The 14,627-nt window shown below is 39.8% G+C and overlaps 1 protein-coding gene across 3 annotated transcripts in view; it reads left to right on the forward strand.

Annotated features, from left to right (window-relative positions):
- Positions 1-14,627, forward strand: part of LOC137283480 (Ig-like and fibronectin type-III domain-containing protein 2) — an 89,334-nt gene that overhangs the window by 38,856 nt on the left and 35,851 nt on the right. For all 3 annotated transcript variants that reach the window (XM_067815002.1, XM_067815000.1, XM_067815001.1), the window contains exons 10-19: positions 1,259-1,400; positions 2,004-2,039; positions 9,195-9,329; positions 9,738-9,890; positions 10,346-10,500; positions 11,310-11,442; positions 11,924-11,971; positions 13,085-13,222; positions 13,718-13,876; positions 14,404-14,549. In XM_067815002.1, the coding sequence (XP_067671103.1) occupies positions 1,259-1,400; positions 2,004-2,039; positions 9,195-9,329; positions 9,738-9,890; positions 10,346-10,500; positions 11,310-11,442; positions 11,924-11,971; positions 13,085-13,222; positions 13,718-13,876; positions 14,404-14,549 (1,245 nt within the window). The remainder of the gene's footprint in view (positions 1-1,258; positions 1,401-2,003; positions 2,040-9,194; positions 9,330-9,737; positions 9,891-10,345; positions 10,501-11,309; positions 11,443-11,923; positions 11,972-13,084; positions 13,223-13,717; positions 13,877-14,403; positions 14,550-14,627) is intronic.

The raw sequence follows: 14,627 nt of genomic DNA on the forward strand, positions 1-14,627 counted from the left end.
TCAATCCTCTCTGAACTCACAAAATATAACGGAATGAAACAAGATATTCGGTCCAAATCTCGTAAGTCTGCTATCAGTGAGGACGAGAAAAAAAAGTACATAGAACAGGGGATACAAAAAGCCCAACAAGCCTTTATTATGAACACCAAAGAGATCATAGGCGGTTCACGTTAAACTGTTTCATCGATATAAACGTGACATAGGCACAGTAATTACCGCCAACTTTTTTGTAGTAGGGGTAATAGTAGCAAGAGCTAAGGGCCCAACCAACGCCTTAGTTAGTAAATAAGGCGTTGTAGAGACTTTTTTTTAAAGTGGTCCAGAACCCCCATTCCCTATACTACTTTGTGACATGGAGTGGCAAATGTTTCAAGATATGGTAACAATCAACAGTCTATAAGAACAGTGGTCCTGCCAGCTACCAGACTGATACATTATAACCTGTAGTTCTTTATCTGTCATTTTCCCCAAGGCTTGGCATGTCTTACTTGTTCCAGAATAATGAACTGAGCTGTACTGTATTGGAAGGAACTGATAAGCATCTGGTTGTCTGTCCAGATGGTTCAAAACCAATAATTCATTCACAAGATTTCCAAATCAAAAAGGTCCTTGTAACAATAACTGACAATATACTGTTGAGGAGATGTCAGCAGTCAACAATGTTGTTTGTGTTATTTATTATTATTACAGGGTATTGAAACCCTCCTGCATTTGATAAGGTGTTGTCATGAAGACAGTAGAGATAACTATCTGTTGACTGTGTCTCGCAGCTTCTGACAGTTGGTCACTCAAAAGTCTTTATTTACCAACAAGCTGAATGTCAGGATTGAAAGACTGATCACTATTTATGAGTGAAGCATCCACTTTCATCTCATGCAAGCTGATCTCCATATGATGGATTCTGAAAAGGGTTGTTCAGAGCACTGTGGTGCAAAACATGGTGTAACCTAGTGTTATCGTTAAAACACATTACACTTCAAACTGTGGCATTGGGTTGCCTGGTGGTTAAAGTGTTCGCTCATCACACTGAAGACCCTGGTTCGATTCCCCACATGGGTACAGTGTTGTGTGAAGCCATGATATTGCTGGAATAGTGTTAAAAGCAGTGTAAGTCCAGACTCACTTATTCACTCACACGTCAACTAATATTAACAGTGCTTCTTTAGGTTTCAGATTTATCCAGTTTGTTAGCTGTTGATGTTCTTTTTCTTTTTCTTCTTCGTATAACTATGGCTGTCCCTATCTGTTGTTCTTTCAGTCAGGGTTGATTGTTGGTACTGCCAACCAGTACACCTTGATGGGCCTGGAAGAGGGTCAGAAGTATATTATCTATGTGACGGCCATTGGGCAGTATGGGTCCAGTCAGCCATCAGAGAGACTACTAACCAGGACTATCACAAGTGAGTTTTGTGTCGATACACTCAGGATGGAAGGTGTTCATTATTCTTCCTGTCTCTGCTGTGAAAACTTTGAACAGTACTGTCAAATATCTTATCTTTGTTGTTAATTCTTTACTCCTATTTCCACTTTCAGAAATTGTCATAATGTGTGAAACCCATTGATGCTTAGAAAAATCATCCATTTCTGCATCAAACATAAGTTTAAAACTTCAAACCTTCTGAAAGATGTCAAGGTTTTAGTTTCAGGTGTTGTTATTTTTTATATCAAGAGACACAAGTATGAGAATCTGTTCATCCTATATCATTTTAATATTTGCATAGCGCCATTATCCATCTCAGCTGCTGAAAGACCCATTCTTCCAACGTTTTCAGTTCGTAAACAGTAATAATCTTTGCCCGGAGAATGAAAGATGAGCTAACCAGCTTCAGTAGTGGAGGGATCATGTCATTTGGCTTTGTTGTCATAATGACAATCACCTTACAAAAGTCTTATAGAGATGTATTTGTATTGTGACCTTACCAGTGAGATACTAATCATATGGCACCAAACATGCTCGGCTCATCAAAGCAACTGATGTCATTTGTTACATTCCCTGTTGACAGGTACAGCCAACGTCAATCAAACCGCTGATATTGAGGGTAAGTAGAGTCAAGTGGTTTATTTATTGTATTCAAGGCATTCAGCCGTTATACAAAGCTCACATGCTTTGTATTTATCATTTTCAAGGCATCCTGTCATTATACACAAGGACATGTCAAGGTTTACTGTATTCAAGGCATCCAGTCATTATACAAGAGTACTTGCCAAGGTTTACTGTATTCAAGGCATCCAGTCATTATACAAGAGTACTTGCCAAGGTTTACTGTATTCAAGGCATCCAGTCATTATACAAGAGTACTTGCCAAGGTTTACTGTATTCAAGGCATCCAGTCATTATACAAGAGTACTTGCCAAGGTTTACTGTATTCAAGGCATCCGGTCATTATACAAGAGTACTTGCCAAGGTTTACTGTATTCAAGGCATCCGGTCATTATACAAAAGTACTAGCCAAGGTTTACTCTTGCCAAGGTTTACTGTATTCAAGGCATCCAGTCATTATACAAGAGTACTTGCCAAGGTTTACTGTATTCAAGGCATCCAGTCATTATACAAGAGTACTTGCCAAGGTTTACTGTATTCAAGGCATCCGGTCATTATACAAGAGTACTTGCCAAGGTTTACTGTATTCAAGGCATCCGGTCATTATACAAAAGTACTAGCCAAGGTTTACTCTTGCCAAGGTTTACTGTATTCAAGGCATCCAGTCATTATACAAGAGTACTTGCCAAGGTTTACTGTATTCAAGGCATCCGGTCATTATACAAGAGTACTTGCCAAGGTTTACTGTATTCAAGGCATCCGGTCATTATACAAAAGTACTAGCCAAGGTTTACTCTTGCCAAGGTTTACTGTATTCAAGGCATCCAGTCATTATACAAGAGTACTTGCAAAGGTTTACTGTATTCAAGGCATCCAGTCATTATACAAGAGTACTTGCCAAGGTTTACTGTATTCAAGGCATCCGGTCATTATACAAGAGTACTTGCCAAGGTTTACTGTATTCAAGGCATCCGGTCATTGTACATTACTGTATTCAAGGCATCAAGTCATCGTACAAAGAGTACATGGAAAGGTTTATCATATTCAAGGCACTGAGCCATAATTCAAAGATTATATACCAAGGTTCATCAGTTTTAAAGCATCCAGTTATTACACAGAGACCACATGCTAAGGTTCACTGTATTCAAGGCATCCAGTCATTACACCGAGAGCACATGCCAAGGTTTATTGCATTCAAGGCATCCAGCCATAATTCCAAAGACTACATGCCAAGGTTTATTGCATTCAAGGCATCCAGCCATAATTCCAAAGACTACATGCCAAGGTTTATTGTTTTCTCCTGCCTAGGTATGAGGGTGACATACGTGGGTTTTTATTGAACAGAGACACAAAATTATCTGTCCTGAAAACTTTGGGTTAGTGTGGTGGCCTTGTGGTTAAAACATTCATGTGATGAGTACTATATGTGAAGCCCATGTCCAGTGTCTCCTTTCCATTCTATAGTTGGAATAATACTATAAGTGAAATAGAACCATACTTTCATACTCACAAACCCTCAACTCAGTAGGATGTACAAACAATAGTTGTTTATTGCATCTGACTGACCTCTCGATGACCATACCTGAACAAATGAATAAAAATGCCGAGATGCCAACCCATACAATTTTTTTGTATTTGTTATGAAAAAACAATATGAAATACAAGATTATGATAGCTGTAAAAAAGTACAAATTTCTAAACAAATACATTACATTAAACTATTAGATGGCATCTGTACCATACGCAATATAGTTCAGACACATCTTATTCAATATCAAGCTGTATGTGGATATTTACAACTGATGTAGGTTAATAACAACAATGTTGATAACAAATTAGTTCTTAGAATGTCTATATATTTTCTTTTAAACATGAAAATTCTTTGGAAAATTTGATAATAAATTTGACCAAAAAGTACTTTTTTTCTTTATCCTGACTTATGCTTAATTGCTTGTCTCCCTCTTCTATTAGAAGTTTAGAGGAATACATGAAATCTCTTAATGTTTCCTTCTTCAAAAGAGCAATTATGTCTCTACTATACAAGAACGCAGTTGAAGAAATAAAGTCAGATCATCGTTCACCAGGTTCTTTTTCTCCAATTTTTCTGATACCAAAGAAGAACTCCAGGGAAAAGTTCAGACTCATTTAGAACATGAAGAGATTCAAGACCTGCAGAACGCGTATTTGCAAGTTCCTATACGTCCACATTCAAGACAATACCTAAAATCCCTTCAGGGGTCATCATTTTCAATGGAATGTACTACCATTTGAAACATCATCAGCCCCTTTGGTTGTTTATGCAGATAACAAGGCCTGTAGTTACTTATCGATGTCACTGAGAGCTACGCAATGCCTTCTATCTGGATGATGGGATTCAGGTGCAAGAGGAATTCAGTCAACTCAGACTACAACTCGACTTCACCATCAAACTGCTAACACAGCTAGGATTGTTAATCAATCTGCAAAATTAGGAAACAGGATCAGCAGTTTCTGAAGATAAGGTTCATCACACCTCTCAACCGTATTATGGTTCTGAACGGTCAGTGGATCATGATTCAAGTCAGAATATCACAAGCGCTACTCTCTCCATTGACAAACTGAAAATGGCAATACCTTCTTTGAGGATTGCTAACCTCAGCCCAGGACATGAAACGCAGGGAAAGGTTACAATTACGGCCGCTTCAGTGGTTTGTGACTAATGCAAACCTGATACAGTTACCAGAGAATCTGGAAACATATCTTGTGGTGGACTCAGGAATGGAATTTCTGCCCAGGAAGTTATTTATCAGATCCAGACTGCCGCACTCATCTTTATGTAGACATAACATATCCCTCCAAGGATGGGGCTGCTCAACAACAAAGTGGCAGCAGGGACATCAGGCTGTAATCTATGTGGTACAGCATTGGTCAGAAGCATGAAGGAATGCAGTGCTCATTGTCCACAACTCACAGTGACATATTACAGGAACAACCAAAGAGCAGCGAGATCATCAAATTTGCTTCAACTGATTTTTCAACTATTCAACATAGTCACCGAGTTGAACATTTACATAAAAGCATGTCATATTCCAGGAGGAAAGAAGATTTTGACAGGCACTCTCTCTCTCATCTGAGTCAACCATCTCCAACATAATGGACGCTGAAATGAGAAGCATTTCAGGTCATCACTTGGCCAACAGGATCTCCACTCATAAATCTGTTTCAAACTAAGTTCAACAATCAGAAAATAACGTTCATTTCTCCGGTCCCTGATGTTCAAGCATGGGCAACAGACACCCTCAGTATCTCTTGTTAAAGCCTGAATACATATGCATTCCCACCTTGGATATTAATACAGGTACTGGCATAAATCAAACCGACAACAACGCTACAACTGACATAGGTTGGGCCTTGTTGGCCAGCAAGAGTGTGGTTTTCTGTACTCATTCAAGAACTCAGAAATCCAACAATAAAGGGCGACAAAGGCAATTACTTTTGCACTATGCAGATCTACACACACGAGTTGTATGATGACGAAAGGAAACAGTTTGAAGCTTAATGCAAAATGCGAAGGATTTACTGCGTCTAAAGCATCTCATCCATCAAGTAGCGGATTACTTCATCAAACAAGGCGATTAAAAGGATCGGCACTTTCAACTTATCTAGCTGTGCTCAATACAGTTATATCTATGAAATCAGGCATCATATTGACCAAAGTTCTGGAATTACTTGTGTTGCTTCGTTCATTCAAATTGGAACAACAGAAATTCAAAGCCCCAACAAAGACACTGTTTTTACTTTCCCTAGCCACGGCAGCCAGGATGTCAGAAATTCATGCTTTTGATTTCACAGAAACTCGGTTCGACTCCACAAGTCATGATATGGTACACCAAGGACTACATTGTGATTTCATAGCTAAAAATTAGTAGCCAGGACAACCTGATGGACAGTTTCACATCCCAGTTTTATCTACAGTGCTCAGACCACATGATATGCAGGATCTGTCCTTGTGTCCAGTTGGAGCTCTCAAAGTTTATTTAAGAAGGACATAAACAATTAGACAGAAATTTAAGCGTCTTTTTATTCCGTTGTCTACAGAGACATCTACAGAAATCTCACAAACAACACTGTCAGTTTGGATGAAAACTGTTATTTTACGAGCTTATAAAGCAGCAATACTTTAGCCACCATGAGTGAAGAGCTCTGGCATCTACATTCGCCTTACATGAAAATTGCTCAGTTACAACAATCACTGAGCGCTGTTTTCGGAAATCAGATACGGTGTTTGCAAACCACTATCTCAGAGACATTGCCATGGAGGACATCTCAAGCATTCACCAATTCAGCCCTCGTGTTGTAGCAGAACAGTTAACAGTTTCTCAAAGGCACTAAAAATAGCTCACCCATATGACATGACTTGTTGATACTGTTATGAAAGTGTATTTTCCATGATTTAAGTTGTTATTAATTATTATTGCAGTAGTTGTAATTGGGTCACAGTGAATATTTAAGGTTTTAGCGTTATTTATTATGGGTCGCATTTCCTACAGAGAATTATTTAAGTGGCAATTGAATATGTTGGAGTTATCTACCCTTGGCTTTCTATTTGTTGACTTCCTGGAGACTATTCTAGAGCAGTCAACGTTAGTGGCGATGGTCTTATGTGCTCGAACTTTCAGGAAATGACTGAATGTACCGGTATATATACTACCCATCAAATTATAATGAACTGTTTAGATGTATCGTTTACACAGATCTTGACATAACGTAAAGCAAATTCTTGAGTTCCATACAGAATGAAAGTTTTTGAAAAATGGTAAAATTTTCACTAAACATCACATCGAAACGCAGCTACTGACAAATGCAGTTTTCATATGCACTTCAGCAATTTGCAGCATCATCCTCATACAATTCACCTTCATAAGGTTTGCAGTTGATTCCTTTGAGTCAGTGGCAAAATTTATCCTCTAAGTGACCATGGGTCGTGGAAGAAGTTTAACCATTGATCAACGACATCAAGCCTTAGCACTCCTGCAAGATGGGAGATCACAACGATATGTTGCTGGACGTCTTCGTGTATCCCAAACGGCAAATTCCAACCTATGGATACGCTTCCAGCATACAAAGTCTGTCAAGGATCGACCATGTTACTGTATGCCAAAAGTGACATCACAACAGGTACATGTCACAACAGGTGACAGGTACATTCGTTTGATCGCTCTCAGGAGCAGACTAGTCACCGCCACTGCAGTCAATAATGCATTTAGACAGGCTTCTGGACTCCGTGTATCTGTATCAACAATACGGCGCCGATTACATCACTATGGACTGTGGGCGCGACGTCCAGCCGTTGGACCCCCTCTTACACCACGCCACCGTCAGGCTCGATTGAATTGGGCAAACGGGGATTTGCCCTTGGATGTACGCAGATGGTCACGTGTTCTGTTCACAGATGAATCAAGACTTAACCTGCACTTCAATGATGGTCGAATCCCCGTTTACAGATGCCAAGGTGAACGTTTCGCTGACGCTAACGTTGTTGAACATGATCGCTTTGGAGGAGGGTCAGTTATGGTGTGGGGCGGGATCACAATGAATGGCAGAACTGATTTAGGGGTGGTGGATGGTAATCTGACCAGCCAGAGGTACCGAGATGAAATTCTTATTCCTGAGAGCCATGCCAGGATGTGTTGTTTTTCAAGACGACAATGCCAGACCGCACAGAGCTCGCATCATGAGAGCCTGATTGCAGCAGAATGGTGTCAATCACATGGAATGGCCAGCACTATCCCCCAATATGAGCCCGATTGAGCATGTATGGGACGTCGCGTGTACACCAGAGTTCCTCCCCCTGCCAACCTTGACCAGCTTCGAAATGCAATGTTGCAAGAGTGGAGAAACATTCCCCACAGACAGATTGGACTGTTGGTGCGTGGTATGCCACGTCGATGCAATGCATGTGTTGCAGCCAGGGGTGGTCACAACAATACTGACTTTTTGTCATTCATGTTTCGAGGGTAGTACTCTTTAGTGCTCCATGTTTAAATTTGTGTCAACTTAACCGCCAATATTGTACACTGACTAAAGAAATAAAGGAACGATGAAATGTTTATTGATTATTTTATAACACATATGCCTTTTCCCTCCAAGATATCTACATTGTATTAAGTGAGTCTAAACTTTTGATGGGTAGTATATAAAGGCTAGTTGCTGTGTTGGACATGGACACATTTACTGGAGTATACATCATCAATAATCGTCAGTGCCTGATCTAAATAGCCGCTGCCTGACTGCTGGCTGTGTTACATTCTGCATAACTGTTTGTCACTATCATATCAAGACTTTGGTGAGTTTACTATGTATTTTGTAACCCATTGCCTAGATTTTGTCTCATTTGTATTGTATTTGAAATCGGTATTGTGAAATTGACTTGTGACTTTGTATAACTTGCTCTCTTTGCTTAATAATACAATATTTGAATGTTTTAGACTTGTCTTTGTTCTGTTTTGCTGGTTCATAGGGGATTTCTTACAGCTTTTGATATTGCAAATTCTTAACTGTATCAATATGTTATAGTTCCCGGGGGGGTGGGGGATTCAGAACATTTTGCAGGAAGAAAGTATCCAAGAAGTGGTCTGCCCCACCACCATGTCCATCAGATACTGTAGGCAAATATGCATGAGTCAGGATAAGGAAAAATACCTATGTAATTTTCAGAATATAACTAATATTTTATAGTTATCCTGAATCATGAAGTCAACCCTCCCAGCCTCCCTTTCATGTCACTTTCCGTGCAAATCCTTGAGTTTGGGCGACAAATTTTCGGAGAGAGTGATAAATATGGCTGGAGCTAATAGAGCTAAATTAGGGTTGACATTTCTGAGAATGGTAGCTTTGTTACAGGGGATTTAGCAGTTGGAATATTCTATAATCTTTACAAGTTTAGCATCGCTATGGGTGACCTGACATGTCAAATTGTAATAGACCTAAAACCCAGTTCATACTCACAGAAACACACCAATTCTGTCAGTATCATTGACACAGTGAATTTGCTAGTATAGATTACATTCTTACACCCACCATCCAAAAACAAATAGTGTAAAGTTTGTACCAGATGGTTTTAGATCAGCTGACATGCATGAAATTGTTATTGATAGGGAAGTGTTTGTTCCAGACTGTTGCCAGAGACGTGGCGTCTCACCATACTGTCAGGTCAAACTATGTCGGTCCTCCACGTGGACACGGCTGAACCCAGACTCGGTCTCCAGGTGTTACTCCCAGCTTGATGACATCTTCCATTGTCTGGCAGGTATGTCTGATCACATAACACATATTGATATCGTGGCTTGAATTGGGTTGTATGTTTATCCAGTTGATGGAAGCTTTACATGATAATGGATTTCTGTCATGCCTAATTCAAGTTTACGCCGCTTTCAGTAGTATTCCAGCTATATGGTGGCGGTCTGTAAATAATCGACTCTGGACCAGACAATCCAGTGATCAACAACATGAGCATCCATCTGCGCAATTGGGAACTGGTAACATGTGTCAACCAAGTCAGACCACCCAATGCCGTTAGTTGCCTCTTATGACAAGCATAGTCGCCTTTTATGGCAAGCATGGGTTGCTGAAGGCCTATTCTAACGTGGGACCTTCACAGGTCAAACTTTGCAAGACAGCAAATGAGTATTTCATCATTAGACTGTTTCTGTTTCAGGAGGACGTAACCACACCACATGCTGTATGAACAATAACGTCCCAGAACTGTGTGTTGGACTCTGTAGTGGGTCCACTCCATCCCTCAGCTGGAACCACACCCGATGTGTCCTCTCCATGCACATCATAAATGCTTGTGTATTGCAGGGATTCAGTAAGTACCTCGCTTCTTCACACACACGCACGCACGCGCACACACACACACACACACACACACACACAGAGGCTTTGCATGGTGTAAATCCAGCTTGGGTGTTTGCAGATAACAAAAGCACTGCAAGTCCCCATGGTCCATATTATGGTGATTTAACTTCAGTTGTTGGTGACCTATAGCCCATTTTTATGTTGTATTATGTTTTACTCCCTTTGTGACAGAATATTCTTTTTGTCCTCCAGGAAAGCACAGATTTTATCCATGAAATGAGTCATTCACTGTCAGAAATATCACATCTGTGTCAGGTCTGATGATGAATATGTAAGTCTGATCCAGACAAACCACAGGCTAATATTATGAACACTAGTCCTGGCAAGGTGAGACTGTAGATTCTAGCAAGCATGGAAAAATGACTTCAAGGGAAGGTATCAAACATTCTGTTTGCCTTGCTGCAGGTAACTTACCTGGTGCTCCTCACACTGTGGCTTTGAAGTCTGTGACAACCTCAAGCGCTGAACTGGAATGGTCCGCCTCTACTGGGTCAGCTGTGGTTAAGAGCTACTTGGTCCAGACAAAAGAAATTGGGGTCGAAGCTGACTTCGGTCATACGGTAAGAAATTATCAAAGTCATGTAGATCTATTTATAAAGATCTTAAGTTCTTCGTACTTCTAAATTTTTAGTGGTTAAAGCATCCTCTCTGATCTCTGTGTCACTCATGACATGGTTTGATTCCCTACATGGGTGCAGTATGTGAAGCCCTGTATTACACGCAGCCTAAAGTCACTCACTTTATTTGACTTTTGAAAGTATTCTAAAAGTCACCTTTCGTCAATAAAATTGAACAAAACGTTACTGATGTTGAAGGCAAGATGTAAAACTTCCAGTGCAGATGAAAAAGAAAAGAATCAAGCAAAACCGAGGCAACACTTCATGTCCAAATAATTTTTAAAGTAGGCAATATAAGTTGTCAACAGTATGTGATACAGTTGCAACCATCACACCGACCCCTTTAATAAATTTCCCACCCATAGGACAGTTGTTTTTTTCTTTTAAATGTATTTGCATTTCCTTTTGTGTTAAACAGGTAGCTGCACAGAGTCTGTGACTTCTATTTTGAAAAAGGCCTGCTTGATTGCTCCAGTTTTGTCTTTTTTGAAACATTGTTATGCTTCAGACATGGGAAAACACAAATTGTGTGCTACAGAAATGGATAAAAATATGACTATACATCAGATGAGTGTATACAGACTTCATTTTTTTTATGTTTAAAGTGAAGCTGCCTTGTGTCATCATGACAAGTATCGGGGTACTATAACCACATACGTGAAATTTGAGAAATGCATTTCTTGTGTTCCATGAGATAATGTTTCTGCAATATTGCTAAGGAAAAGCATAAAATCCTACACATCAACTTTCAGATAGAGGTCTCACAAACAATAGTGCAATTAACTGACCTGAAAGCAAACACGGAATATGCAGTACGTGTCATTGCTGTTGGCGAAACTTACAGCAGCCTCCCATCAGAGACTGTAGTTTTCATCACTCAGTCAGGTGAGATCAGTAGTCTTGCATCAGTTTGTAGACATGTTTTGATTGCCAAATTTGGGAATCTTTTTTATTTATGCTAATAAATTACTGGAAATGTTTGTAGCCTCTGATCAAAACTAATATACAGTCATGTGAAAGAGATGTGGTATTTCTTAGGCCAGACCAATTCTATTTCTTGATTTATGGATTTTTGTCATCAGAAAGCATAAAGGCAGGAGGAGAAAAAAATTTAAACAAAATCAAGGGTCAAAGTAATATTCCTTCTGAATGCTAACTGTATTTTACTTTTGGCAGTTAATAACTTCTTGTAAGTTCTGGCCAGTGAACACATTAGGATTTTATTTTTTGAACGGATTTGTTTTTTCTTCTTCATCTTAAAAAATACATCCAGCAGATCCATGAAACAAAAAATAATATTGTTTACCCTTGGATATATGTCTTTAAATAGTTCATACACTTATACATTTTATGTGTTTTCTTTCAGTTACCCCAACACCTGATCCAAGCATCACAAAAATACACAATTTTTCTGGTAACAACCTCTTCTGGTGCTTTAAGCAGCAAATATAACTTCCACAAAATTTAATCCAGTCATTTGGAGAATACATAACAAGTTAAACTGTATATTTTTCCTTATCCTGACTCATGCTATTCGCTTATCTCCTCTTCCCTGGCGAAGGTAGTGGAATACCTGAAATCCCCACAGAACTTTTTCGTAGAAGAATGTTGATTTTGTGACGACTTCATTGCAGACATTCATTGCAGACGACTTCTTCTTCGATGACGATGGTGATCTCGTCATCGTCTGTGGTCTAGGGGACGACTGGCTAGACCCAAGGTATAACCATGGGGACACGCCTGACTGTTAACTGGAATGAAACTCAGCAGTAAATCAAAAACGGTTACCGAAGCTAAATCATCCGATTAGACATGACTAATGAAAGTCGACGTTGCCTGTCCCTCGCATGCCTGTGAAAAGAACAAATTTGTACAATAAATTCTGAAACAGATACGTTTCTGTAAAATTCAAAGCAGATAGTGGAAGAACCTAAGGGCTTACACGCCGGCGAAACTGAAAGTGGGTCAACCACTGACAGCCGTAATTTACTCTGTAAACATGATATCATCAACTGAGACTAAGTCATAGTCTTATGACATAAGCTATATCAACACACAATAATCACGAATAAACAAATTGTAATTCATATACATAAACCAAATACCGCATACCACATGAATATAGTTCAAGGAACGAAATAATTGAAAAACGTATCGGAGTAGTGGAGACTCCAGGTAACTCCAGCCGCCCTCATCGGGCGATAAGGACAGACCAATGCGCAGGAAAGGGGAGGCTACAAATGGGTGAGTGTATTTTACGTCCGCTTCTTTTTAGAGGGGAACTTCAAAGGATTTCAGGTATTCCACTACCTTCGCCAGGGAAGAGGAGATAAGCAATTAGCATGAGTCAGGATAAGTATAAAATATCAATTTTAATCAGAAAATTACATGTTTTGGTCTAAACATATTGTCACTCCTAACAGATAAAATCTGTTTCACTGTAAATGATTAATGCAGGACATGAAAACGTTTCAGAAATACACTCCCAATTAATATTTTTAAATAATCTGAATTTTTACCATGTCAGAGTGCTGCATTGACAGCAATATCGAGTCGGCCTGCCTGCCAGCTTGCACCTACGATGCCAGCTCAGTCCTTGATTTTTATGGACAGACTGGTCTGACTTGCATTGGATCTCTGAGGACAATTCTCACCTGTGCCTCAGGTAGGTTAAATGCTACAATCTTGTGAGAAACAGCAAGACAAGTTACAATACTGAACTCTTGATTTGAATCTATTTTCCTGTCACCTCATAGTGAATACACTGTCTCAGTGGGGTTTTCGTGTTATATATGTTTGTGTAAGTATTGTTGTATCCTGTCTATGTTTCTTAAACAATTGTGTAATCTTGCAGTTAAAGAGTGAGCTCAGTATGTTAAAGACTTCTATTCTCAGCACTTCTGCTGTCAATTCTTTGTGACCCAGCTGTGAAACCTCTAGAATAAAATTCACTCACATGCCGTTTCTGCTGCCCATCTAATTACACATTAGTTTGTGAACCTATAAATTTTCATTCCTGACTCAAGCAAAAGTGACATGAAAGTGTATGTTCTTTCTCATTTCAAAGTTGAATAAACTACAGTATTTTTCAGCTTTCTCTTCACAAAGGCTTGCATTTTGTATAAAGATTGTTCATAAAGACTGTGTTGGTTTGATCCAGATGGACGAGACCACCGGAGCTGTTGTAGACAGCGTTATGTGACGGAGGGGTGTCAGATGTTCTGTAACTTCACCGACTATTCACCATCTCCAAACATCACCCATGCCATATGTCTGGCTGACATGGATGACATCATCCAGTGTTACTCTGAGGGAGTGTGTGAGTCATTGTTTAATCTGAAGGGAATACTGGAATGACAGTTTCCTGGTAACCATCCTGTTTGGCACCAGCCCTGATACAAGTTAAGCTTTATGTCCTGAAGGACTATTCCAGGCAAAACTGGGGTTTTCATAAAATGCAGTGAAAAACACTGAAATAAACCAGAAACTAAATGATATAACTCAATATTGTTGCACTGATCAACCCAATTAACATTGTTCACATCAGAACAACATCAAGACAAGGAATTGATTTACTAACCCTGAGGTCCTGTGAAGATCTGGGGTAGGTTAGGTCTTCAGCAACCCATGCTTGCCACAAAAGGCGACTATGCTTGTTGTTAGGGGCAACAATTGGGATTGAGTGATCAGGCTTTTTGACTTGATGTCATTGGTTCCCAATTGCACAGATTGATGCTCATACTGTTGATACTGTTGGATTGTCTGGTCCAGACTCTTATTTACAAACCGCCGCCATATGGCATAAGTCCATCAGTCCATCTGACTTTGTGTCATCTGATGTTACAGTAAACCTGCCCAAGCATCCCGTGAATGTGGAAGTTGTCAACAAAACCCAGCACACAGTGATTGTGGCATGGGAGAGGGCTCCGACTGGGCCAAACGTTGACTACTACACTGTCGCCTACACACCTGACCTCCTCACGTGGACCAGGGTAAGTGAGTCATTGTCTTCAAGTTAGTGATTTGGGTGTCCTCCATTCAGAGAGCACTTTCCATGTTAACGTTCTTGT

The sequence above is a fragment of the Haliotis asinina genome, chromosome 5, assembly GCF_037392515.1.
Source record: "Haliotis asinina isolate JCU_RB_2024 chromosome 5, JCU_Hal_asi_v2, whole genome shotgun sequence".
Taxonomy (NCBI): Eukaryota; Metazoa; Mollusca; class Gastropoda; order Lepetellida; family Haliotidae; genus Haliotis; species Haliotis asinina.